The sequence below is a fragment of the Mustela lutreola genome, chromosome 9, assembly GCF_030435805.1.
Source record: "Mustela lutreola isolate mMusLut2 chromosome 9, mMusLut2.pri, whole genome shotgun sequence".
Lineage (NCBI taxonomy): Eukaryota > Metazoa > Chordata > Mammalia > Carnivora > Mustelidae > Mustela > Mustela lutreola.
The window spans coordinates 23,092,467-23,119,990 of NC_081298.1; the positions used below are offsets into that span (position 1 = coordinate 23,092,467).

The window sequence follows — 27,524 nt, forward strand, 5'->3', positions numbered from 1 at the left end:
GGAGGAACTGAAGGATTCCTACAGAAATTCTCTTTAAAACTGGAAGGTGCGGGGGGAAATACCTGGGTGGCTCAGTTGAGCCACTGCCCTTGGCTCAGGTCATGATCCCAGCGTCCTGGGATCGAGTCTTACATCAGGCTCCTTGCTCAGCAGGGAGCCTGCTTCTCTGCCTGCTTGTGTGCCTGCTCTCTCTTGCTCTCTCTGACAAATAAATAAATAAAATAGTAAAAAAAAAAAAAATCAAAACTGGAAGGTGGGGCAACTGGGTGGCTCAGTCATTGGGTGTCTGCCTTTGGCTCAGGTCATGGTCCCAGGGTCCTGGGATCGAGTCCCACATCGGGCTCCCTGCTCAATGGGAAGCCTGCTTCTCTCTCTCCTACTACCCCTGCTTGTGTTCCCCGCACCCCATAAGATAAACAAAATCTTAAAAAAAAAATCGGAGGATGTATCCCAAACTAGTAATATCAGTCATTTTTAGGAAGTAAGATCTTCCCACTTTCTGAACCATTTCTGTTGAGTTTTCATCTTTTACGATGGGTTTGTGCGATACCTTCGTGTAATGGCATCAGATCTGTCCTCTCACCTCGCTGAGCTTCTCCTGAATTTCTTCCTTCTCTTCTTGGATGCCCCTGAGGTCTGCCTGCAGCTCAGCCCTGCTCCCCTCCGCCTTCTGCAGCTGAGCCTCCAAGACAGTGTTCTTCTCCCGAAGGGCTTCCCGGCCCCTCTCGGCCTCCGCCAGGCCCAGTTGCAAAGTGTTTCTCGCCTGCTCTGCTGCTTCCATTCTGCGGCACACAGACTGGTTCTCCTGTTCGAGCTACTGGTCAGAACGGGAAAGGCATCAAAGACCAATGGTTACAGCTTACGGATCAAGTGCTAAGACAGAAAACCGAGGGAGATGGGACTCTGTTCTCCAAAGAGGAACACAGGAGGGCTTATGGGAGAGGCAGACTATGTGCATTCGTTTGCTCTGGTGCCTGTGTTCCAGGCACTGGGTGGGTTGATGCTGTGGATGGTGATTAAAAGGCAAAAACGCTTACTCAAAGAATTCAGAATAAAAGGACTCTGGAACATTTCCAGGGCTCAAGGTAACAGTGGTAGTGAAGAGCCATGTTACATCTGCAACCCATAGAGAAGACTCTTTGAGATGTAGGCTCTTCAGCAGATCCTTTTCTGGTGATTGCTATTATCTCATGCAATGAGATTAAACACCTTGTCTTCCTTTCAGAGGATGCGGGCCTTCTTCCTGGCCCTGGTGATTTTACCCTACAGCCCGTAAGTGGTTCTGTGGAGGTGTGAAAGGGGACTATTTTTAATGGCCAAACCCATGTGTTATAGTCTTGGCTGTCCTCTGCACCCCCAATGCTCCTTTTGCTCATCTCAGGACTACATTTAGGAGCTGAGTTGTCTTGGGCTGATCTATTACAGACTCCTCCCGGTTATGGGCATCAGGTCTACCAGTCACTGGCTGGCCTTGCGTCAGGGCCCAGACCTACCCTACAGATCAGAGAAGTCTTTGCTTACCTGGAGAAGCTGCTGGTTCAGTCCAACTTTATCTAAGGCCAAAGCCTCATTTAAGGCACTGAGCTTGATAGCAGCAGCCCGAAGATCGGCAACCTCAGCCTTCAGGCTGTTCTCAGAACTTGACAGTTCGGAAACTGACTGTTCTGCCTAAAAACAAGGAGAGTTAAAGGGATGCCTTGTGCCAGCTTTCCTGCCACAGTGAGCAGCTCACGTCCCCAACACCTGCTGCTGTCCTTGTACAGAGAACACTCTTCCTTCCCTTACATTTGAAACAAGTTTTCCCTCTCTCCCTTCCTTCCTTCAATCACAGAGAAGTAGGAGAGGAGCTCACGGTAGAGGCAAAGACATCAGGATGTACAAACAACTAGAACTGCAAGGACATCCCAGGCAATGTAAGCCCACAGTGCTCTGCAAATTATTTACTGTGTTTATTCGGTTTGGGGGAATCAGAATTCTATGTTTGGCAGAAGAGCTGGCAGCGAAGGTGGGTATTGAGCGGTGAGGAAGATTTGTGGGTAGAAGGAGAGGAAGGACGCAGTCCAGCCAAAGGGAAGAGGAGCCCACAAGCAGCGGAGGCAGGAAAGAGCAGCGTGAAGCCGGAGAACATCACGTGATCAGTGCCAGGTGGCAGGAGTCGAGGTGGATGGGGAGTTAAGAAAGGATCTGGAGAGAGGAAGAGGCTGGGAACAGTTTGGGGCAGATGCAAAGGGCTTTGAACGTGTCACCAAGCAGCTGGGAAGCCACTGAATGATTACAGGAAGGAGATCGACGTCACCAGATTTACACTTTGGAAAACCATTCTAACTCCAGCCTAGAGAGTCCATTGGGAGGGACAGAGGCCAAAAGCAGAGGCAACTAAGTGATGTAGGGAATATGAAGGGTCGTGCCTGGGTAGGTGAAGAATGAATGAGTCAGGCTGCATGCCTTTTGCCTAGAAACACAACTCTCTAAAACCCCCCTCACCTTCCCCAAGCAAGCCCACCTACCCTGGTCAGCGCCAAGGTCACTTCTGTTTGCTCCTGCCTCAGCAACTCCCTTTCCAGGCGACTTGCCTCCAAGGCCTCCCGAAGAGTGATGAGCTCACTGAGCGATTCTGACTGTCTGGCTTCCAGGCCCGCCAGCATCTCCTGACTAGGATGGAAAGGAGAGGAGGCTGGGGCCAGTCTCAGGGGGTGGCCACACCCCAAAAGGTAACAGGAGTGTGATTACGCTTGTCACGCAAAAGGATGAAGAAGGTCCCTAAAAACCATGAACTCCATGGTTTATTTCTAAATAATAAGAACTCCATGACATATAAAGTGAAAAAAGTCAGACATTGGGAGAAATTAAGAATATGCATAGGCCAGCTCATTCGGTAGAACATGAAAGTCTTACTCTCAGAGTCATGGTTGAGGCCCCATGTTGGGTGTTGGAGTCTACTTAAAATAAAACAATAGGGGCGCCTGGGTGGCTCAGTGGGTTAAAGCCTCTGCCTTCAGCTAGGGTCATGATCCCAGAGTCCTGGGATCGAGCCCCGCATTGGGCTCTCTGCTCAGTGGGGAGCCTGCTTCCCACCTGCCTCTCTGCCTACTTGTGATCTCTGTCAAATAAATAAAATCTTTAAAAAAATAAAAATAAAATAAAATAAAATAAAAACAATAAAATTTTGTTTAAAAAAGGAATATATGCATGTATTTGCATGAAGCAGATGGAAAGACAATCAACAAAGCAGTTTAAGAGGTTGCATATAGAAGCAAGGGAAATGGCATGAATGAAACAGAGAAGCGGATCTCTGAGTTTGTCTTTTTTTTTTTTAAAGGGAAACGCTGGGGAGGAGTTGAGGGAGAGGGAGAGAGAGGCTTTTAAGTAGGCTCCATGCCCAGCTCTAGACCCTGTGATCATGACCTGAGCCGAAATCAAGAGTTGGGTCCTTTAACCGATTGAGCCACGCAGTCACCCCTGTGTTTGTCTTTTTTAATAGTTTTGACTTTCAGGTCATAATAAATATTGATATATGTATTACCAGTTCACACTAATTAAATTTAAAAACATAATTATCTTTGTGGGTTGTCTATTCTCCTTAGTATGGGGGAGACCATCCTTGCATGAGTCATGATTCTTATAGTAGTCCTTCAAGATTCCATTATCCGTGCCTCCTGCTGCAAGGAGCGAGAGCGCAGGGGAGGAGGGGAATCTACCAGAGGGGAAGAACACAGGCCCCGCTACCAGTTACTGAAGACCTACCACATGCCGGCTCTATGCCAGCATTTTGCAAGACAGTGCTCTAACCTTCCCACGGATCCTTCAAGGTAAATACTATCATCCCCATTTTTTTTTTAAGATTTTATTTATTTACTTGAGGGAGAATGAGTGAGAGAGAGCATGAGAGAGGAGAAGGTCAGAGGGAGAAGCAAACTCCCCCAGGAGCTGGGAGCCTGATACGGGACTTGATCCTGGAAGTTCGGGATCATGACCTGAGCTGATGGCAGTTGCTCAACCAACTGAGCCACCCAGGCACCCTATAATTCCCATTTTATACAAATAAAATAATCTACCCAAGCGGCAGAGCCATAATTTTAACTAAGATTTCACCAGCTCAAAAGTCCTTGCTTTTTCTATGACATATATGGGCATTTATAGATTCGCTAGGTCTCTTGATTCTGGAATTCCCTTTCTCTTTCTTTCTTTCTTTCTTTTTTTTTGAAGATTTATTTATTTGACACAGAGAGAGAGATCACAAGTAGGCAGAGAGACAGGGGGAAGCAAGCTCCCCGCTGAGCAGAGTGCCCGATGCGGGACTCGATCCCAGGACCATCGAGATCATGACCTGAGCCGAAGGCAGCGGCCTAACCCACTGAGCCACCCAGGCGCCCCTGGAATTCCCTTTCTTAACGCACTCATCTCCCATTACTACCTGGGAAAAGTCCTACCCTCCAGCCAGCCTAGCCTACTCTGTATATGCCACGAATCTGCTGCATTCTTTTCTTTGCTAATCTGTCCCTCTGGCCCCTCTCCCACTCTCTACCAATCAAAATATGTCCAGGCCCAGCTCAAAGACCACCCCCTCCTCCATGAGGCTTTCCATTATCAACTGTCACTCTCATGCATCCAAAGGACCCAGCTGGAAGCTCTGGTTTCCTCATACTTCATCTGGCCTCATGCCACAGTTTGCTATTTACTTGTCTGTTTTCCCCATGAGACTGCAACTGCTTGAGATCAGGGCCTGGGTCTTACTAGTTCCTGTACCCCGCAGTGCTTCAGCCCTTAGCGGGGCTCAGAAAAGCCTGGGTGAACTTGCTGTATGCAGCCTTCTGCAAAAGGAGCAGAGTAAGCTAGTGGAAACCCACTGCACGCCAGGCTTCGATTTACTCCACTTCCTATGAGACGGGAGTGGGTGGAGGAGAGTGTGGAATTGAAGGGACCATCAAGCCCCAGGGAGGAGGGGACACACGTACAGGCGCTCCCTTTCCCGGACAGCCTGGTGCAGCTCCTCCTGCTGCTCCTCCTTCTCGCCCTGAGCGGAGTCCCCCTGCAACTGAAGCTCCACGTTCGTCCTCCGTAGCCGCCATGCCTCCTGCTCCAGCACCTCCAGCTGCTGCTGCAGCTCTGCCCTGGTCTTCTGCAGCAGCTCGCGCTCCCTGGAACAAGCAGAACCTCCTGGAACAAACCTTGGAACCTCCAATCCTTCCCGGAAGCAGACATCACAGGATCAAAGGACAGAGGTGTTATTTCCTTTCAAAATCTCATCTTCCCTTTTGAGCAGGGAACTTTTTTTTTTTTTTTAACTCATCACAAAGACCCCAAAGTGAGTGAGCAGGAATAAGCAGAACACAAAGCAAGACATCCCTGGACAACCCTGGGGGTCAGGGCGGGCAGGGACAGGCAACCAGAAACATCCAGGGAGTGAGCAAATGGCTGGATGAGGACTGAGCCGGGAGTGGGGCGGGGGAAGGATGAACAGCCCCCTGCTCACTTGCTAAGAGACTCCACTTCCCCCTGGAGGTCCACGGTCTGCCCTGCCAGAGTATCCCGCTCTCCAGTGAGCTTCTGCAGTCGCTGTCTCAAGGCCTCGCCTTCCTCCTCCCACTGATCATGCTGTTGCCGCAAGGAGCTCATAGCTTCCTGGCAGCCCGAAAGCTGCTGCCTTAAGTCCTATGGAGGGAGAGGGACAGAAGTGAGATGGTGACCAAGAGGGCAGAATGAAGCTCCCTGAGAGTGGGGCTGGGTGAGGCAGCTGAGGGTTGCCAAGGATAAGGGTAAGCCAGGAATAGAGACGTGGCCAGTCAAGACGACAGAGGATGAGAGATGACTACTGGGCTTCTGTGCTGCCTGGAGTCTTGGGGCCCATCATCTTCAGATGTGAGCTGGGGTGCGATCACGGAGAGGGTTAAGTGTGGCTGGAACCCTTAGAGTCGGGAACACTTACACTACACTTTGTGTAGTGCTATACAAAGATGGCATGCCAAGGGAAGCATACCACTGGGCACACAGAATGTGCCTATTAGTCACAAGGACAACTGGGCAGACACCGGGAGATTCTAATGAACACTTTGGGAGCGTTGAAAATACCTCAAGAATGGTCAACATAGTGGAAAGGGCAGTGCAGGGACCCCTTTGTGGCTCAGTCGGTTGGGCGACTGCCTTCGGCTCAGGTCATGATCCTGGAGTCTCAGGATCGAGTCCTGCATTGGGCTCCCTGCTTGGCAGGGAGTCTGCTTCTCCCTCTGACTTCCCCGCTGTCATGCTCTCTCTCTCTCTCATTCTCTCTTTCTCAAATAAATAAATAAAATCTTTAAAAAAAAAAAGGAAAGGGACAGTCCAGGTGAGGAAGGTACCTGGGGCACAGAGCAGTTCGGACACACCCATACCCATGGCTGAGGAGGAATGGTCAGATTCTCACCTGCACAGCCTGGCGTCTTCGAGTCACCACTGAACGCACCAGAATAAGGGCCTTTTCTGGGTCCTGGGAATCAAACTGGGAGGAGAGGCCACTAGCGTCCAACCCCAAGGAGCAATCCTCACCACAGCCTTGGGCCAAGCTGTCCCCTTCTTCCACCATGACCTGAAACCCAACACGGTAGAGTCACTACCCTACTGACCAAGGCAGAAGTCCGCACAGAAGACTAACTAGAAGACTAACTTGAGAAGACTAATCCTGGACAAACCTGACATTTTCCTTCTCACGTCTTTTCCCCTGCAGATGGGCGGAGGGTATCTGAGAGCAAAAAGGATTGGTTCCTCCAATCCCTCACCTTTGGTCACCCAAACATAGGACTAGCAAGAAGGCTAGAGTACTCTCTGAGGCAATTAACAAAAGAAGAAATGAAGAAAGGAAAGGGTACTGATGTAACAAAGACCAGAGTCCAGCCACTGGCCTGAGACTTGCAGATGGCAATAAGGAAGAGGGTCTCTTCCAGTAGGCAGGGCCAGCACGTGAATGCTTAGCTACCCCTGAGCAAGCCCATCCTCAAAGACACTCAGAGAACTCGTTCCTCAAAGACCCTAAGCCCAAGCATCTCAGAATGTGGAAACCTAGGCATGACTAAGAGGACAAGGAGGCCTGTGGAGCAGTGAGCCATGATCCGGTTTCCACAAACAGAAGGCTTACCAGTACCTGGGTTATATCCCTGATCACCTGCTGTAAAGACAGCTTCTCCTCTTGGGCACTCCTACTGAGAGATGCCTCGTGTTCCATTAATTCTGCATGATTTGTCTCCTGAACAGGGAACAAGACAGAGCTGTGAGCCAAACTTGCAGAAGTATCTACCGTTCCGGGCTCCAAATGAATCAGAAGCTCATTCTGTCTCTTCGGTCAATGCTACTTTTTCCCTGACCACAGGTGAATCCTACTGTTGTCCCAGGACTCTGAGGACAGTGGGATGTGGTGATTAAGAGTTCAGAGTAAGAAAAAACAAAAAAAAACAAAAAAAAACAAAAAAAAAAGAGTTCAGAGTAAGCAAATCAGAGCTCCAAATGGGAATGCCTAGGTTAGAGTTCTTACTCGATCACATCCTAGCTTGGCAACCTTAGGCCGCTGCTTCTTTGAGCTTCTTTTCTCTTTAAAAAAGAGAAAATTAACAGCAACTACTTCACAGATTTGTGTTGAGGCTTAAATGAAAAAGATGCACGTAAGTTACTCAACACAGTGCCTGGCACAAAGAAAATGCTCAATGAATGACAGGGGTCATGGGAGGGAGGGTGGCAGCTGTCCCTGAACATCAAAGCGATCCTGGAGACCTAAGGCTAGACCAGAGAAACCCCAAGCCCCAGAGCTTTCCTCAGTTTTTCTGATCATACTGTTAGTGAAAGCCTGAAGACATACACTTGCAGCTGTGTTTTCTTTGGCCTGCACAGAACTTGAACTGACATTTATAAACTGAGAGATTTTGAGAGATTTTATGAATTGAGAAATTCTGACTTTCCGGTTTTTCTCAAAAAGTTAACAGATGAGCCACACCAGCTTCCAGGTCCCCACAGCAATAATTTTCTGAAGTTGAACAGTGGGTGCCTCTGCTAGAGGAGACTTGTATTTTTTGGGGTTCCATGGTCCCTACGATGCCTCCTTGTTTCCTTAATATTGAGATCAAGTGTCCTCTCCTGTACTCAAAACGAACTATGACAGCGCTGGGCAACCAACCAGAATCCGTACAACTGAACCCACTTTACTCTTCGGCATTATCTAGGCACTGCAGACATTGGACTTTGCAAATTTCTGACCAAAGGGAACCAAAAGGCACAAGTAACTGAGTCCCCGCTGAGCCCAGCTTGGATAAGAAGACCAGAGGTTTGCATGTAGATGGTCATTCAGGATCTGTCTAAAGAGAAAGATCTGAAAATTCTAAGAAACTAAAGGAAATGTGGAATTAAGCCAGAAGTTCTAATTAGTCGAACCTTCAGAGAGTCCCTTTGATAATATCTCTGGCAGATGAGAAGCCAGGGACACGAACCTCACTCTTCCACAGGACAGACTTCTCAACGATGGAGGCTCTCTTGCTGGTAGACAAATTGTCCCAGCCTATAGCTTCTAGTCACCGACACTGCCTGTGCCGACCTGAAAACATTAAACAAGCCAACTCCTTCCCCCTATGTTAGTCCTTCAGGTCTGTGGCAGCGGCCATTATGTCTTCCCTCAAGCCCTTCTCTCTCCAAGCTGACCGTTGCCACATTCCTCAGTTGTTCCCCATGTGACTGGGTTTTGAATCTCTCACACAACCCCACCCTTTGCCAGTGTGCCTCGAAACGCGTGTCCCACTCTCTCTGAGGAGGACATACTGGGTGTGCACATCATTGTAGTTTCCTCAGGAATGCAGGAGGGACGGGACGCAGTATTTACTGATGAAGGAATAAATCAATGAGTTAATTAATTGTCAGATTCAGCCAACATTTTTTTTTTTTTTTTGGTTTTTATCAAGGCACATTTAACTGGTATCCTGCATCATCTGTCCATAAAGGAAAAGGAACCTACAGGCCCACTCCCAACTCCTTTCCAGAACAAATGGTCACGTACCAGGATCTCCACTGTCTCTCTCAGAGCTTCTAGCATCTTCTCATAATCCTTATTTTGTTTCTGAGCCTGGGTCAGCAGAGCAGAGAGTTCGGTCACCCTGAAGAGAGAGCACAGCACTATCATCCCGGAGGCCCACTGAGGTGGACAGGCCTATCATGTAGCACACCCCAGCCCCAACAGACACTCCCACTGCAGCCCCCCCACAGCTACCTGGGCACCCCCACCCCTGTACTCCCTGAGTACCACATAACGCTATAGCCTTGAACTGGGGTGAAAGGCAGGAGTCAAAAGGCACTCAGACACATGCAGGGATTTACCACATCTCATGGCTGGAGCACGTGTTTGAGGGCCCGAGAGCTGAAGGAAAGCCCTGGGCCAGGCCTTTCCAGGCCCCACTTGGTCTTGAAGTCAAGCACCCTGAAGCCAATAAGAACATCAGAGTTGCCACATGGGAGAGTCCCCAGGTCCCTCTAGCCCAAGGGTCTCTGATAAGGAAAATGAAGGGGTAATTTGGGGAAGATTATGGTCAACCTCTGTGATATTAACCTCAAAGTTCAGGGAAATCATCATATAACTCTGTCACTTAATGCTACATCTTGGAGCTCAGTACCTAGTATTCTATGGGTAGCTAAATAAATATTTTTTTTAAGTTTTTATATTTTTTAAAGTAATCTCTAAACCTAGCAGGGACTCAAACACATGACCCCAAGATCCAGAGCTGCACATTCTACCAAGCCAGCCAGACACCCCTAAATAAATATTTCTTAAATAATGTTATTTAGGAGTTAAAATTATTTTTTTTCAAGTCTTAATAATTAATAAAAAATATCTAAGAGCTTTCATTCACTGTATGGCTATTCATTTAATCCTTGTATCTTTCAACAAACATTCTTTGAATGTTACTCTACAGTAGATGAAATGCCAAGCACTGGAGACACAGACTTAATTAACTAAGACATGGTCTCTCTGTCCTTCCCAACCCAACCCAAAACAAACTGCTATTTACATCCACCACCAATAGGTGGTGACACAACCCTAGCCATGGGGTATAAGCCCCAACCTGTCCAGAAATTCAAATGGGGCTCTTCGCTCAGGTCCCTGCCCTTCTTACTATTATTTTTAAAAAATCTATTTTGTCATAATCCAAAACAAAAACAAAAACAAAAACCCCCAAAACTAAATAATCAGAGAGAAACAGTGGGATCAAAGCTGTAACAAGCAAGTCAAAAGGCCACACCAGGGCATAGAAATTTAACAGGCTACTGAGTTCAGAGAAGGGTTCTCAGAACCATGCCTTAAAGGATAAGGTGGAGGCAGAAGGGAGGGAAGCGTTCCAGGCTAAGGTCAGCATGTACCAAGGCAGGGAAGCATGGAAGAGCTTGGCTGTTCTGGGAATGGGAGTAGGTTGGTGTTGACAGACAACAGTCACCATTAGGTCTATAAATCAACAGGAGAAAAGCTGAGCTGCAAGACAGTCTGAGGGCAGAGGGCAGTGACATGGCCCCAACTGTGGCTTCAAACTAGACTCCCTCTGGCACCTCTCCTTGCCCTCCGGTGGGGGGAACGCTCTTCACACCCCACCCCCAACTCCTATCAGCTGTCTCGGTCCCCCTAAGGGAGTCACCACCCTCGGCAGACCCCAGCCCATCTCACCGATCCTGTAGCTCAGCCTTCTCCAGATCGCCCTGACTCTTCAGCTGCATTAACTCCTGGCTCCTTTCATGGGCCTCCTTCTCCAGCTCCTGGGTCTTGGTTAGTAGAAGCAGCAGCTGGGTTGGCTCATTGCCATCCAGTCTCCCAGAGCCCTCAGACTCTCGAGACTGGGCACCCACAGTCAAGCGCAGACAGCAGGTCAGCAGGGACCCCGAAAGCCTCACATGCTCAGCCTTGAGCTCCGTCAGGTCTCTGAGTACAAGGCAGGAAAGAGCGGACTCCGGTAAAGATGGATTAAGGGAGCATCGAGATCAGGCCCAGTAAAGCTTGAGGAGCAGGTCTGGGAAAATCATCTGAATCCAGCAATATCCTCCCTCCCTCACCCACTCTTCCATCCCCTTCTACTTCATGCCCCGCTGCTACAGCAGCCCACTGCCCTAAGTCTAGAATCAGCAGGGGCAAACCTCCCTTCCTAAACCCACACTAACCTGTCAGTAGCTGACTTCATTTCCAGGAAATGGCGTCGGAAGGTCACCACCTCCCGCCACAGACCAAGAAGGCGACCGTGCTCCCCTTTCAGGTAGCCCTTGAAGAACTGTGTATTCAGAAACCCAGGTCATGTCAAAGGGCAGAGGGCCATCTTTTGCCAGCACAAGAGTCTTGCATTCCTCCTGACTACTCGGGGGAGGGAAGGAGGGACTTACAGGAGAGAGCTTATGAACGGGGGTCTCTATTCAAGTCACATTGAAGTGTTTAATAAAGTTAGCAGTGGCATTTAAGAAGTCGAAGGGTTTGAGATGGCATATGACCTTCCTCTGAGCGGATTAGAAAAAGATAAACAGTTGTTGCTAAGCCGCCATTACTACCACAGACTTACAGTGAGGACTAGCACAGTGCCTGGCACCCAGAAAAGACTCAGGAAACATTCGTTTCCTTGCACTGGGATCTGAAAAGTCCCAGGGTCTTTATCTGGTCTTTCTTTCCCATTTGGTTTCAATAGCTACCTCCTTAGCTTCTAGATATGCAGACCTCCAGAAGAAGGGAGTCAGCAAGCTTTCAGATCCTTCTAGAACCAAAGCTAGTCCCTCATGCAGGAACAGAGGTGCTCTGAGTGTCATGCCACCTGCTAGCAAAACCTCGACGAGGCAGGTAAGGACAGGAGTCAGCCGAGAGCCGAGGCAGGGCAAAGTCGCCAGTCGGAGTGGGGAGGAGAGCCGGGGACTCTAGTGACAGCTGAGCTTCCATCCAGGTCCTCAAGGTACTCTTTTCCAGCACTGACCAGGCTGGTGCCTAGAGTGCAAGCCCTCCTGTTCCTCCTACCTCCTGCTCCATCTGCCACTGGCTCTCCTTCCTCATTAGCTCATCCCGGGCTCGGCTCCAGTCCACTGTCAGCTTTTCCACATCTTCCCGAAGCGCTTTATTCACCATGTCAGCTTTTTCCATGTGCAGTCGAAGCTGGGTGTTCACCTCTGCTAGACTCTCACACCTGCACTGGGGAGGGGCAGGAGCAAGTGCAAAATAAAGGCTTGATCCAACCCTTGGACCTCTTGGAGTAAGACGACAAACACTGGAATTTTCCATTGCCAGGGACTGAAGGGCTAAGGCTGAGGTCCGTGGTTTGAGCCCTATTAGCGCTCAGGGCCGAGGTACCCCCTCTGCCTTTTCAACCCACAGACCACCAGAATCGCCTGCCCACACCTCCCCGCCCAGAGAACTTGGGGTTCATCACCTCTGTTGTTCCTCCTCCAATCGGACCAGCAGCTGCTCCAGGTTCGGCTCCTCCACGCTTTCCCACCTCTGTGGGGTTGGTCCCTTAGCCAGACAGAAACAAGATTTTTTTTTACCACCAAAGAGAACACCATTCAGACCAATGGCTTGATGCCCCCTTCTGCAGCCACCTGCTTTCTTTCTATTCCTCCTCTCCGGTGTTAGCAATATGCCTCTTTACTCCACCACTACATCCTGAAGGTAAATCCACTGCATCCCCTTCTCCAAAAGTGAACCAGTAATGTCTCCTGAAAGACGGCGCTGGGTAGGGAAAAGAGCTTTCAACCCAAGAAGTGTAAGATAGAGCTCTCACTAACAGCCTTGACTTCTACTACACTACATTTTGGAGTGTGGGAAGTTATTCAACTTCTCTGAGCCACAAAGTCTTCACAAAATGAAGGAGACACCGTTCCTCATAGAAAGTTGCCCCGTAGATCGTTATATGACAATGCCTAATGGCGCCTGGCCTACACGGAATGGTGCTCAGTAAGTTTTGTTTTTTCCCTTCCTCTAAGAGAACTTTTCTGAGGGTAATGTGAGAAGGTGCCAAGAGAGAGCTGGAACAAAGGCAATGAGTTTTTCAAAGCCCGTTCTACCCAGCCAACGGCACAAATAAATTCCTCTGCCACAAACATGTTTAGGCTTGCAAAGCCCCACATCTAAGACAGATAAACACTGACACCTTCTGGAGGAAAAATGCATTTCTTCCCTCTGATTCCACATCCTTTCTAGTCTGATTAAATCTCCTGAAGCTACATTTTGTCCTCAGAGAGCCAAGGGTTGGTGGTTGACAGGCTCAGAATAGCCAATCCAATCAGAGTATCTGTGGGATAAAGCTCTCAGGGACTGAAGAGAGGAAGGACTTCCACCAAACACGGCCTTGTCACACCCCAGTCTCCATCAATCAGCAAACAAGGCCTTCCTCGCAGGTATATTCACTGAGGGCTCTGGGGGCGACACAAAACAGTCTCACTCGGGCGCCTGGGTGGCTCAGTGGGTTAAGCCGCTGCCTTCGGCTCAGGTCATGATCTCAGGGTCCTGGGATCGAGTCCCGCATCAGGCTCTCTGCTCAGCAGGGAGCCTGCTCCCTCCTCTCTCTCTCTCTCTCTCTGCCTGCCTCTCTGCCTGCTTGTGATCTCTGTCTGTCAAATAAATAAATAAAATCTTTAAAAAAAAAAAAAAAAAAAAAAAAACAGTCTCACTCACCCCAGTGGCTTCCAGCTGCTTCTCCAGCTCTTGACACCAGGTCCGGTACTGCAACACCTGAGGCAAACAGAGCAGGGTGTGGGTGACGGTCACAGCTGGTACCAACAGCCCAAACCAAAGGCCCAGGAAGATTTGGGACAAACCCTGTGTGAACAGTGTCTGGGTGACAACAGCGGGGTAAGGCCATAACATTTCATCATTTCCATTTGGTCAGTTAATAATACTCTCCCCATGCCTGTTGTATCGGAGGGGTAAGAGTACAGGCTTTGGAACCAGAAAACACCGGACCAGGTCCTCGCTCTAGCCGAGGGGAGGAAACATAGACAACCCACTTAGCCCTTGGGACCGCCATCTTTAAAAGCGACAGGATCGATCTCTCCTGGAGTAGTTTTGAGCGTCACAGGAGAGGCTGCTGAGGGACATTCCCACTACATGGCTCTGTCTCCTGGAACCCTTATCCCACCTCAGCTTGGGATGTTCTCAGTGCTTGGGGGTGTTCTCTTCGCCTCCCTGGATGGGCTGCTGCCTCACCTTGGCCTGCAGCTTCCTCACGAGGGTTGCCTGCCTCTGCTGGGCCTCCTGGGAGCTCTTCAGCTTCCGCCAGGAGGCGGCTTGGTTCTCTGCCATCTGTTGCTGTAGCGCCAGTACTTGCTCCTCCAGCACCAGCTGCAGTGCCTGGGGCTTCATATTGTTCAAGCCGGGGCCTCCCGTCTCCATGGGAGCATCAGACAGGTAAGCCCACAGGCCCCTATTCAGCCAGAGGCTGCTCAGTCCCGGTAAGGTCTCTAATCATTCCTGTGCCACTTGAGCTGGGGACCTCCTCTTGAGCTGGGGACCAAAGCACACAGAGGAGATGAAAGGAATGCCTGGGTGATTCAAATTTACTCATCAAACATTCACTAGATCTGACAAAGCTGCGTTGGGGAAAGTGAGTGGATTCCTTTACTACAGGATCCATCAGAGCCTTTAAAATACTAACATGGACCCTAATCTCTAAAGGGGGGGGTGGGCTAAGCATCATTTCCCAAATTCACTGGATCATGAGACAACCTCAGAGAACCAGGGTTTTCTGGCACACCTTCAGGAACTCTGCACTAGATCAAGAGCGCTCAGTTTACCTGCATGTTCCTGGTGCTTGGCACAGTGCCTATGAGCCATCTGTAGAAGGAATCCCTGAAGGTGTTTCTAGTCTAGTTGGGGAGAAAGACACAATCACAACACAATGTAGTCCGTGTGATCATGACAGAGATGTTAATGACAGGAAGGGTAAATAGTGGACTGGCATTTAACCCAATCTGCTGGTCTGTGAACTGTGTGAATCACCACCATGGTTAATCCTTGTCAGGTATGTCTATGGGTCAGCCACAGTTCACTGCTTTACCCGTGCTAGGTCATTCTGTCGTCCCAAGAATCTTGAAACCTTCCAATGCCTTCCTATCACACTTCAGCAGAAGTGATATTAGAACTCTTTGTACACGGATGAAGAAACTGAAGCTTACAAAGAAAGCTTAAGCCTCCGTTAAGAAATTAAAAAGGTTAAGCAAGTTGTCAAAGTTCATACAGTTTGCATTCAGTTATTAGGGATTTGAATACCAGCAAGTCTGACCATCTGATGAAGAAACAGAGTAGCAGGCATTTCAGGCCAGGAGGGTCCATTAAGACAGCAGAGGATGCAGTGGGAAGGCAGGGGGAGGGGGAAGGAATCACCTTCAGTAGGATAGCAAACTTTAGTTAAGATAGCAAACCTCCTCACCCAGCAGGAGCTAGGCCAAAACAAGGCAATGGGCCATCTCCAGGGGCAGAGGGGAGACAGGGACAGGGGGACGCCAGCCTAAGCAGAGAGCTTGGAAGAGACATGGAGAGGGGGAGGCATGGTGGTCAGGAAGAGTTTGGGGCACCAATTCAAGCTCTGCCTCTAATGGGCTCTGTGATCTCAAACATACCATTTCCCTTCCAGTCCCTCATCCATGAATGAAGGTTCCCAGCCATGTTACCTCTGAGTTTCTGAGGCTTCTGAAACACACAATAACCTGGGAGGAGGGGGGTAGGTTAGAGCTCTCATTTTATTAACCCTGAGACATGAGATTCGCACTAGAAGGGTTAAGGAATATTTGTTTTTCCAATTACCTATCAAGAAAATAGAAAATTAGAGCTGCCCTCTTGGTCCAGCCAGCACCCCATCAGTGTGAACATCTGAAGAAAGTGGTATATACAGTGATGAAGAAAGTAGTATAGAACAGCAAATGCAAATCTAACATTTGCATATACACTGGGAGTTCCAGGGGCCCCAAATCCCTTTAATGCACCAAACTGCTGACTTCCTACATCCTGGCTCAAATGCCATCTCCTATCATGTCATCCCAGATGTACTCGGGAAGAGTTAATCACTTTTATAGCTGCATATATGACCCTATGTATTTAAGACATTTATATATATATAACTGTATATATAATACAGAAAGAGTCTAATGACTATATTACATCTTATGATTATTAATTGTCTATCTTCTCTACTAATCTGTGAATTCGCAAAAGCAGAAGCTGTCTAATTCATTTTGGTCATTAGGATGCTGAGGAAACACATGTGGGCCTCACTCGAGGCAGATCTAAAACCTTAGCAGAGGTTCGAAACGTGACCTGCTCATTCTTTTCCACCATTATGCGGCCTCTGCCAAGCTTTTAAGAATTCAAATTAGGTACACACATTTTCCACTGGGAGAATGCACACGAAAATGCTTATTTCTGGGGGTACCCAGGTGGCGCAAATGGTTGAGTGGCTGACTCTTGGTGTTAGCTCAGGTCATGATCTCAGGGTCATGGGATTGAGCCCCAAGCCTAGCTCTGTACTCAGCTTAGGGGTGAGGAGGGGTGGGGGTGGTTGGGGGGGTAAGGGAGTCCGCTTTAGATTCTCTCTCCCTCTCCCTGCCCCTTTCACTTGTGTGTGCACCAGCACTCTCTCTCTAAAATAAAGAAATAAATTTAAAAAAAAATAAGGATTTCTGGCTCCTTTGGAAAAGCAGAATATCTAGTGACCTGTGACCCGCATCCCTACAAAGCAACGACCAGCTGTAGTTAAGAGTGTTTGCCCCTCGAGGATGCGGAGAAAGGGGAACCCTCCTACACTGTTGGTGGGAATGCAAGCTGGTGCAACCACTCTGGAAAACAGTATGGAGGTTCCTCAAAATATTGAAAATAGAACTGCCCTATGACCCAGCAATTGCACTACTGGGTATTTACCCTAAAGATACAAACCTAGTGATCCTAAGGGGCACGTGCACCCGAATGTTTATAGCAGCAATGTCCACAATAGCCAAACTATGGAAAGAACGTAGATGTCCATCAATAGATGAATGGATAAAGAAGATGTGGTATATATACACAATGGAATACTATGCAGCCATCAAAAGAAACGAAATCTTGCCATTTGCGACAACATGGATGGAACTAGAGCGTATCATGCTTAGCGAAATAAGTCAAGCGGAGAAAGACAATTATCATATGATCTCCCTGATATGAGGAAGTGCTGATGCAACATGGGGGCTTAAGTGGGTAGGAGAAGAATAAATGAAACAAGATGGGATTGGGAGGGAGACAAACCATAAGTGACTCTTAATCTCACAAAACAAACTGAGGGTTGCTGGGGGGAGGGGGGTTGGGAGAAGGGGGGTGGGGTTATGGACATTGGGGAGGGTATGTGCTTTGGTGAGTGCTGTGAAGTGTGTAAACCTGGCAATTCACAGACCTGTACCCCTGGGGATAAAAATATATGTTTATAAAAAATAAAAAATTAAAAGAAAAAGAGTGTTTGCCCCTATCTAAGGGGGGGCATATGCTCTCCAGTTCACCAGTCTCCAGCCCCACCACCGCCCCAGTCGCCCCAGCCTATTCTCTCCCTCACACCGATAGCAGATTTTAGTGGCTATTTATCACTGCACTTGTGCTGTTGCTTTTCTTGTAAAAGTTACAGAGGAAAGTTCAGTTTACTAATTTACATTACCCCCTGGACAACAGAAGACCGTGGAGTTCATAGAGCCTGGAGGAGACCGTAAGGGAAGGGCACAGAGTGGGAAGGGTAGAGTGGCGCCAGTACTCCGGGCTGCCTCTTCCTAGCCTCTAACCCGGATGAATGCAGTCTTCCTCCACACTCCAAAGATTGTCTTTTTCTGCCCTTCCTTTCCACCACGGCTGTCAACCCGTTCATGGGGGGGCTCTGTGAGATACTGATTCAGTCTCTCCCTGTGGAGGAGGCACGAGCTTGCGGGGAAATCACTCTTCTGCCAACACTGCCAGCAACAAAAGTAGCTCTCAGTTGCTTCAAGGGACCCGACGGACCTTTTCCTTTCCTAATACCGTGAGCACTGGGGCTGGGCTTTTGTACAGTGGGAGTCTCAGAGGTCTCAAGGGCATCCTCTCCCTCCTTTGAATTCCTATCCCCCAATGTTGAGCTGAACCATATAAAATTGCCACATTTGCCCATCTTTAACCTACAAAAATGGTAATGTTGTATAGTCAATCTACTGTCTCTACAGGCAGCTCTGCCACAGTCCCCAGAATTCTCATACTTAAACCATCTCTTAGGATGAGGCTCGGGCTGCTCTTAATCTGGGTGGCTCAGCTGGTTAAGTGTCCGACTCTTGGTTTCAGCTCAGGTCATGATCTCATGGGTTGTGAGATCGAGCCCCTCAGTGGGCTCTGCACTCAGCACAGAGTGAGCTTTCTCTCTCCCTCTATCCCTTCCCGTTGGTACGTGTGTGTTCTCTCTCTCTCTCTCTAACAGAAATAATCTTTTTTAAAAAAAGGCTGCTGTTGGGGCGCCTGGGTGGCTCAGTGGGTTAGGCCGCTGCCTTCGGCTCAGGTCATGATCTCAGGGTCCTGGGATCGAGTCCCGCATCCGGCTCTCTGCTCAGCAGGGAGCCTGCTTCCCTCTCTCTCTCTCTCTGCCTGCCTCTCCGACTACTTGTGATTTCTCTCTGTCAAATAAATAAATAAAAGCTTAAAAAAAAAAAAAAGGCTGCTGTTAAGATGTGTATACTCTTTGGGAAGGTGATAGTAATGCTTCAGTAAAGAAGTGGAATTGTATTAGAATTATATGATTATTTTATTTCAGCAGATAATTTAAACATTTTAGAGCTATTTAAAAAATTTAGTCCAATCCTCCCATTTTACAGGTAAGGAAACTGAGGCTTCCAGAAATACAGTAACTTCATCTTGCTCATGTTTTATTTATATGTTCCACTTACCCCCAAGAATGATTTGGAATTATAGCAAACATACCATATGAATGTAAGATGTTACTAATAGGGGAAACGGGGTGCAGGGCAGACAGGAACTCTCTGTATTATGCCATTTTCCTATAAATCTAAAATTGTTCTAAAAATAGTTTACCTTAAAAATGATTTGAAGTGTTTTACAATTAAAACAAAAAAAATCCCCATAAAACTTAAATTCATTAAAACTAGAATAAAAAGAGGGAGCGAACAGAGTCTCCTCAAGATGGAGTTCAGCACTGTTTTATTAACACTCTGTCAATCTCCCAGGAAACGAACTAGCAGACCGCCAGAAGAAAGGTAGGTTTCCGTGTCCCCCCAGCAAAGCAAAAGGCCAGTATTTGGCAAATGGTTAGCGGCTGGATGGTGTTCATGTGAGACCGTGGAGGTCAGTGTGCTCTGTAAACTGTAAAGCACTGAATAGACAGGAAAAGGAAAAAGATTCACTTCTTTTATGCATTAACTTATTCCATAGACACTCATAAATTGGGATCTCAGTTCTGGGCAGTCTGCCACAGTGATAGAGACATGAGCAAGGCTGACCACCTCCTTTTGCCAGGAATCAGACTAGAAGGGCAGTAACCTCTGAACCTAGTGTGGAAAGTGACAGAAGAGTGATACACATTATGCTGAGTTCCCCTCACCTGAAACAAACCAAAAGGGGTATTTAAATAAAGTCTAGAATAGAAGCAACACCACCTAGACTTGGAGGTGTGTATACTGCAAGGACTAGCATGGGGACTAGTATCATTAAATAGAATTTGTCACTTAAAGCAAAAAAAAGGGAAAAATGCTTGAGGGCACAACATTTTACTTCCTGAACAATGAAAATTAATATATATATATATATATATATATATATATATATATGTCTGTAGAGACAACTTCTGTTTCTTGGTGGACACACAAAAAAATTCAGCATGTTTTCTGCCTCCAATACGCTATATATATATATATATATATATATATATATATATTTGTCTGTAGAGACAACTTCTGTTTCTTTGTGGACACACAAAAAAATTCAGCATGTTTTCTGCCTCCAATACGCTATGGCACCCGTGAAAAAGCTTGTGGCAAGGGGGTGGGGGGACAAAAAAAAAAAAAAAAAAGAAGCAAGTTCTGAGGTTTATCCTTGACTGCACCTACATGCACCCAAATGTTTATAGCAGCAATGTCCACAATAGCCAAACTATGGAAAGAACCTAGATGTCCATCAACAGAAGAATGGATAAAGAAGATGTGGCATGCATATATATATATATATATATATATATATATATATACACTACGCAGCCATCAAAAGAAATGAAATCTTGCCATTTGCAATGGCGTGGAAAGAACTAGAGGGTATTACACTGAGCAAAATAAGTCAATCACAGATAGACAATTATCATATGATCTCCCTGATATGAGGAATTTGAGAGGCAGGGCGGGGGTTATAGGGGGTAGGGAAGGAAAAAATGAAACAAGATGGGATCAGGAGGGAGACAAACTATAAGAGACTGTTAATCTCACAAAACAAACTGAGGGTTGCTGCGGGGAGGGAGGGAGGGAGAGGGTGGTTCAGTTATGGACATTGGGGAGGGTATATGCTATGGTGCGTGCTGTGAAGCGTGTAAGCCTGATGATTCACAGACCTGTACCCCTGGGGCAAATTATACATTATATGTTAATAAAAATAACTTTTAAAAAAATCATGGATTTTTTGGATTCCATGGATTGGAATCATGGATGCTGCCAATTTTGAGCAGTTTCTTCAAGAGAGCATCAGAGTGAATGGAAAACCTGGGAATCTCCGTAAACCAGAGCAAGATGGCTGTTAATTTCTGAGTTGCCTTTTTCCAAGAAGTATTTGAAATATCCCACCACAAAATATTTGGAGGAGAATAATCTACGTGATTAGTTGCATTGCCTCCATATTTACCACGATAGGGGAAGATGAGGATTAAAATTCATTTACCTGGAATATTTTGTATGAGTTCTTGAATAAAACTTGGGAAGCAAAAAAAAAAAAGCTTGTGGCCCCATCCATAAACCTCCCATGAGAGGCCTCTCTCTTTTTTCCTTCCACCTCTCTGGCTTCTCCCTTTAGTCTCCTTTGCTGGTTTCTCATGTCCCCAAGGTTGGAGGCCCTAGGGCTCAGGCTTCTGGCCTCTCCTCCATCTACATTCATTTCCGAGGCAACCTCATCCTCATCAGTTTCCTGACTTAAAATAGCACCTAGAGGGGCACCTGGGTGGCTCAGTGGGTTAAAGCCTCTGCCTTTGGCTCAGGTCATGATCCCAGGGTCCTGGGATCGAGTCCCGCATCGGGCTCTCTGCTCAGTGGGGAGCCTGCTTCCTCCTCTCTCTCTGCCTGCCTCTCTGCCTACTTGTGATCTCTGTCAAATAAATAAATAAAAATTAAAAAAAATAGCACCTAGATATCCATGAATCCCATGTTAGGTCTCCAAGCTACACTTCCCTCTGAATCTTTACACTCCTAGACTAAGTCCAGACACCGGTTTAACTTCTCCACATGGGTGTCTAAGAGGCATCTCAAAGTTAACCTGTCCAAAAGTGGACTTCTGCTCCTGCAATCTTCCCCATTTCAGTATATGGCAATGCCATCCTTCTGGAGCCTCAAGCCCAAAGCCTATGGTCATATTTACTCCATTCTTCCACACCCTATAACCAATCTATCGGCAAACCTGTTGGCTCTACCAGATGCTATCACTTTTCAACCTCTCACTACCACCATCCCAAGCCAAGGCACTCTCTTGCCTGGTGTGGTGGCTTTAAGGGACACCCACAAATTCTTTGATATTTCTTCCTTCAAGAGGCAGAGCCTAATTCTCTCTCCTTGGGTAGGAACTGGAATAAAGTTAATGAAGCTGAATAAAGTAGAAATGACTTCTAAGAAAAGGTCATAAAAGGCACTATGGCCTCTCTCTCTCTCTCTCTCTCTTTTTACTCTCCCCACCAGGTCCTGAGAACACTCAGGCAGCTCTGTGAAAAAGGCCCTGCAGCAAGGAAACATCTTGGGAGCAAAGCAGCCAGGAACCTGACTGCCATCTCCTGAGAGGGTCCTGAGAAACCCTAGGCCAGAAACACCCGGCTAAATTGCTCTTAGATTCTTTTTTTTAAGATTTTAAAATTTATTTTGAGAGAGAGGGAAAGAGAAAGAGAGAGCATGAGCGGGAGAGGCAGAGGGCATGGGAGAGAGAATCCCAAGCAAGGAATCCAGTGCAGGGCTGGATCCCATAACCCTAAGATTAGGACCCGAGCCAAAACCAAGAGTCGGACACTTAACCTGACTGTGCCCTGCTCCTAGATTTCTAATTTACAATTGTGTGAGATAACGATTGCTATTTCAAGCTGCTAAATTTGGGGGTGTTTTCTTGCCCAGTGATAAAGAATTAATACATCTGGATTACTGGAAAAGCTTCCTAGACTGTTGTAATGCTACCACCCCTGACTTTAGAATTTGTTCTATCTCAACAGAGTATTCAGAGGGATCTTTTAAAACAGTGACAGATTGGGACGCCTGGGTGGCTCAGTGGATTAAAGCCTCTGCCTTCGGCTTAGGTCATGATTCCAGAGTCCTGGGAGGGAGCCCTGGGATCGAGCCCCGCATAGAGCTCTCTGCTCTGCCGGAAGCCGGCTTCCCCCTCTCTCTCTGCCTGCCTCTCTGCCTACTTGTGATCTCTGTCAGATGAATAGATAAAATCTTTAAAAATAAATAAATAAATAAAACGGTGACAGATTATGCAACTCAGAACCCTCCAATGGCTACTCAGAGGAAAATCCAAAATCATGTTCATGGCCCCGAGGCTCCTAATTATTTGATCCCAGCCTCCAATGGTTCTAATTCCATTTCCTACTCCTCTCCAGTCACACAGCCTTCCTCGAGGCATGTGCTTGGAACACACCAAGACACCCACTCATTTCTGGGCCTCTTCCTCCAATTATCTTCTTGATTCGCTCACTCCCTTACCACCTTCAGATCTCTGTTCAAGTGTTACCTTCTCAGTTAAAGTTGTTCCCTAACCTCCAAATATAAAATATCACCACTCCTCCACACACTGGTATTTCTATTTACCTTATAACGTGCTGTCGCTATCTGATTATTATGTGTAATATACTGATCAGAATGTAAATTTCCCAAGTACAAGAATAGTTTTATTGACTGTTATATTCCCAGCTGCTAAAACAGTGCCTGGTATAGAGTAGGAACACATTAAATATTCGACTGACCGAATGAAAGAATATAAGGGCATTAGGTATCGTGATCCACATCATCAATGGTCTTACAAAACGCTCACAGCTCTATAACCTTCTAAAAAGCAAAAAAAGGATCATGTGGCTTATATAGCATTTTACTTTCTCAAAACAATTACCTGCAATCTTCACCAAAAAACCCTTTGAGGTAAGATCATTGTCTTCATTTTGCAGACAAGAAAAATAACGCTCAGAAAATGGAAGGGATATAAATGACCGGTAGCCAAGCAAGCATGAAACCCCAATCTGCTTCCAAACTCCAGGCTTAATCCATTACATTAAGCTGCCTCATAAATCATGAACTATGAAATCACAGCTCTGTGAGGGGTACTTTCTAAAGCCTGTGAAATGATGAGGTCTAGGTCTGCAGCTCTCTGATGGAAAAGGAGCAAAGAAAGGTAGAGTGTGCCTGAGGAACATAGGGCAGGAAGTAGGTTCTGGCCGGGATTTTGTCCCAATCTCACTCCCTATATTTGGGGATATCAAATCTTCTTTCCAAGCCCTCTCAGTCAAAATGCACATCATAACCGTGCCCACCATAACACACGGGGTTAAAGTAAAAACCAATTCAATAGACATTTATCAAACCCAAAGGCAATCCAGTGAAATTATCACATGCTCTGGGGATTCACAGACTAGAATTCACCTCCCAGCTCCACTCACTAATTAGTTGTGGAACTCTGGGCAAAATGATCTACGAATGCCTCAGTTTCTTCATGCATAAAATGTGAAGACATAGAACCCACTTTATGAAATTGCTGTGAGGATTAAACGGGCCTTCACCTGTAATACATTTAGTGGCACTCGACACTTCGTGACTATTTAGGAAATCTTAGTGTCATCATGTGCCAGGCTCTGTTATCTAGAGACAAAAGGCAAGGCATAATATCCCAAGTGCACGGGTGTACAAGTGGGCAGGAAAAATAACTCCGTGCAACGAGTTCAAAAACCAAGCAGTGGAATTAACAGCGCCTGCAGAAAGCGGCTGGGAAATGTTTCCAAGGAAGTGATACTTGAGTCGGGTCGCGGAGAGCCAGAGTTCCGGAGCGGGGCGGTGGGTGCGACTGGGCTTTAGGACAGATCACGTGCAAAGCCCCAAGGACAGAGGGAGTCGCAAAATTCTGGGAGCCGGGAGCTAGACGCGCGCAGGACGGAGAGCACAGCGCCTTTTCCTGACACCTCCGGACCCGGCAGCTGCGGATACGGGGGTCGGGAAGATCCCTTTCTGCGCGGAGTGGTGGCCGCGGCTGGAGGCGTAGGCAAGGGGCCGGAATCCCTAGGACGGGTCCCAGACCCGCTCTGGGCCTCGGGTTCGTCCCGGGGAATGGGAAGCCGCTGCTCGAACGGGATTCCCTGAGGCGCCCTCTTCGGGAGCGTCTCCGGACCTCGGACCGTTAACCCGGGCACCTCCCGCCTGCCCTGAGGCCCCACCTCACCACGCTCGGCTCCCGCGATTTCCAGCGTGATCCTCAGCATGGGAGCGGGAGATGCAGCCACTAAGGCCCGGCCGGGGGCGGGAGCCCAGCCCCGGGTCCCGGCCAAGACCCCGCCCCCCCGACTCCGGCCGGGGCGGCGAGCCCCGCCCCCGGAGCCTGGATCCCGTAGTCGGATTGCGCCGCTTCGGGGGCTGCCGCCATGTTGAGTACTGGCATCCGACTTACTGGAGTGGCCCAGAAGGAACAGTGGGATTACATTAAGAGATGAAAGAGTCCCTGGCCAGAGATGACGACAGCCAGGGGTGCTGAATTCGAGTAAGGGAAGTCTTGGTAACTGAGAAATCTTGCCCTCAATCATCCCCGTTTTGGCTTCGGAGTTACACACTGCGCATGTGTCTGGGGCCTGGTTATACGTGCGCCTGCTCACTGCTCCCCCCGACAAATCGGACTGCAACCCGCGCTTGGGTCTGGATAAAACGTGCTGGGAGACCAGTTCTTGCGTTTTTTCACATTCAGATCGCGAAGCTCCAAGCAGCCTCAGGCAACACGACACTTACAGCATACTCAGTGTTGTTCGGCCGCACAACACTTTTTTGCGCACGTCTTGCACAGAGTGGCATCTGCGTGAATGTTTTAGTCCGGAGAACTGCAGTTTGTCTAATTTTCTGTGTAAACCTGACTTTCTCAAGGGAACTCGTTCTTAACCTGTATGACCCACTGTTATTTTGTAGCGTTTTGTGCTTAAATTATGAATGCATTATCATCCAAAACATCTTAGAAAAGTAAACTTCATTTACCTGTCTCTTTTACATTCAGTGGTTCTAAATTTTTAGTTGGGATTAAAAAAAAAAAATCAGGGATCTTCTTAAAATGCAAAGTCTTGAGTGTGACATCCCTAGAGTGTGAGTAAACCAAGGGTGAAACCCCAGGATCTGCATGTTGGCAAATACCTTAGGTGATACATCAGGGACACATTTGAGCAGCGCCGATAAGGCTGTGTATCTCTAGCACTCAGCACAATCCCTGGTACAAAACAGGTGCTCAGTAAGTGCTGAGTGAATAGTTGAATGGATGAATGGACAGTAGGAGTGAAACACAATCTGCAGCCAAAAGAACCTGACAAGGAAACACTTCGATAAGTGTATCTTTTCTCCTATAAGAACAGAAAAAGTTCTCAACGGTTACTTTGAGAAAAAAAGTAAGTGGAGGGCAGGAGGGAGGAGGAGGAGGACCAGGACTCTGAAAGGCAAACTAGGGAGAAAAGAAGAAACATCCAAGACACTGGACAGAGAAAAAGATGCAAAGAATCAGTGGTGTGGGAATCCACCCCAGGCAAATACTCCTGCAATGGGAACTGTGCAAGAATGTTCACTACAACAATATTTGGAATGGAGAGAAAAGAAACAACCTCTTTGCCTCAGGGTCTTTGCATATACTATGCCTTCTACCTAGACCGCCCCCCCCCCCAGGCTTAACTGATACCTTTCCCTCCTTCAGGCCTCAGCTTAGATGATACTTCCTCAGCTAGATCTTCCGTGACCATGTTATTCAATACAATATCCTATCATTTTTAAAAAAGATTATTTATTTGACAGAGATCACAAGTAGGCAGAGAGGCAGGCAGAGAGAGAGAGAGAGGAGGAAGCAGGCTCCTGGCCAAGCAGAGACCCTGATGTGAGGCTCGATCCCAGGACCCTGGCATCATGACCTGAGCCAAAGGCAGAGGCTTTAACCCACTGAGCCACCCAGGCGCCCCTGTCCTATCATTTTCTATCACAGTACTCTGTTTCTTTCATAACATTTCCCACTTACTATCATTTTTTGTTGACTTACTATCTTTCTCCACCTTAAAAGTTTAAGCTTCACGAGGCGAGGAAACTAGATCTGACTTATTCCCAGCAGTTAGCACAGAGCCTGATACATGGTAGGTGTTAAATAAGCATCCATTGAATGAATGAATCAAGTCAGCCTCAGTATTACAAAGATTGATAACGTAAAATTCATCAGCAAACTATTCAATATGTTTAAAGACCATGAGGAGTGAATACAGGTTTCATACTACCAGTAAAGGGTAAATGTAGTAGAAGGGATTAAAACCAAAGCAATCTCAGTCTTTGCAAAGGGGGGATTTGTTTATTCATTCCCTTGTTTGTTTATTCATTCACCCAGCAAAAGAGAAAGTTGGAAATTGTATCAAAACATAAAGTAGTACAACTGGGTATTTTGCCTGGGCCAGAGCAGAAAGTGGAGTTCAGTGATGTGTGAAGGTGGTTAATATTCCCCCCGGCCAGAGGTTCTCCAGACTTAGAGAATACATCGGCCTTCAAATGTTCTTCAAAGTGCCAAGAAATTTTGGGACAAGCAAACGAATAATCATACACATCACTTGAATTGCTTGAGGCCCTAGTGCCGTCTGAGGAAAGACTTAATCCATTTGGCTGTGTTGAATCTGTCTGACGAACCAGAGTAGGGAGAGGTCCTCAAAGGAGCCTGCACTGAAGGGAGAGAAGATGGATCTGTGGAAAGAAAACCAGCATTGGTTCCCTCCAGGTGAACTGGGCTTCTTTCTTTATGCTCCAAATTATATCTCTGGAACATGCTTTGTATCCTAACTCTCTCCTGGGGCTAAAATATGGATCATGCACCCCAGCCTTGCTTGTTATTTATAGATATTCTCCCTATCCCATGCCAAGAGGCTGCCTGCACTGACTGACTTTCTTTCTTTTTAGAATTATATATGTGAAATTTCAAAGTGAGGTGCTAAAAAAAAACAAAAAAACAAAAAAAAACAAAAAAAACACCTTTTTCCCCTAACAGCCTAAAATCTATTTTAAAGGGTTTTTTTTTTTTTTAAGATTTTATTTATTCACTTGACAGACAGAGATCACAAGTAGGCAGAGAGGCAGGCAGAGAGAGAGAGAGGAGG

The 27,524-nt window shown here is 47.2% G+C and overlaps 1 protein-coding gene across 17 annotated transcripts in view; it reads right to left on the reverse strand.

Annotated features, from left to right (window-relative positions):
- The window catches only part of CEP250 (centrosomal protein 250), a 50,098-nt gene extending 25,337 nt beyond the window's left edge, over positions 1 to 24,761 (reverse strand). For 2 of the 17 annotated variants that reach the window (XM_059133406.1, XM_059133405.1), the window contains exons 1-16: positions 24,594 to 24,756; positions 14,752 to 14,823; positions 14,165 to 14,461; positions 13,634 to 13,690; positions 12,390 to 12,472; positions 11,981 to 12,146; positions 11,149 to 11,255; positions 10,661 to 10,912; positions 9,008 to 9,104; positions 7,109 to 7,216; positions 6,401 to 6,562; positions 5,474 to 5,652; positions 4,956 to 5,138; positions 2,508 to 2,652; positions 1,522 to 1,668; positions 584 to 814 (exon numbers count right to left, since the gene is read on the reverse strand). In XM_059133406.1, coding sequence (XP_058989389.1) covers positions 584 to 814; positions 1,522 to 1,668; positions 2,508 to 2,652; positions 4,956 to 5,138; positions 5,474 to 5,652; positions 6,401 to 6,562; positions 7,109 to 7,216; positions 9,008 to 9,104; positions 10,661 to 10,912; positions 11,149 to 11,255; positions 11,981 to 12,146; positions 12,390 to 12,472; positions 13,634 to 13,690; positions 14,165 to 14,350 — 2,103 coding nt within the window. In that variant the 5' untranslated portion in view covers positions 14,351 to 14,461; positions 14,752 to 14,823; positions 24,594 to 24,756. Of the gene's footprint in view, positions 1 to 583; positions 818 to 1,521; positions 1,669 to 2,507; positions 2,653 to 4,955; positions 5,139 to 5,473; positions 5,653 to 6,400; positions 6,563 to 7,108; positions 7,217 to 9,007; positions 9,105 to 10,660; positions 10,913 to 11,148; positions 11,256 to 11,980; positions 12,152 to 12,389; positions 12,473 to 13,633; positions 13,691 to 14,164; positions 14,462 to 14,751; positions 14,824 to 15,576; positions 15,664 to 24,593 lie in introns of those variants that run through there. The other 15 variants (XM_059133397.1, XM_059133396.1, XM_059133408.1 and 12 more) reach the window with 15 other exon arrangements.
- Between the last annotated feature and the right edge of the window lie 2,763 nt (positions 24,762 to 27,524).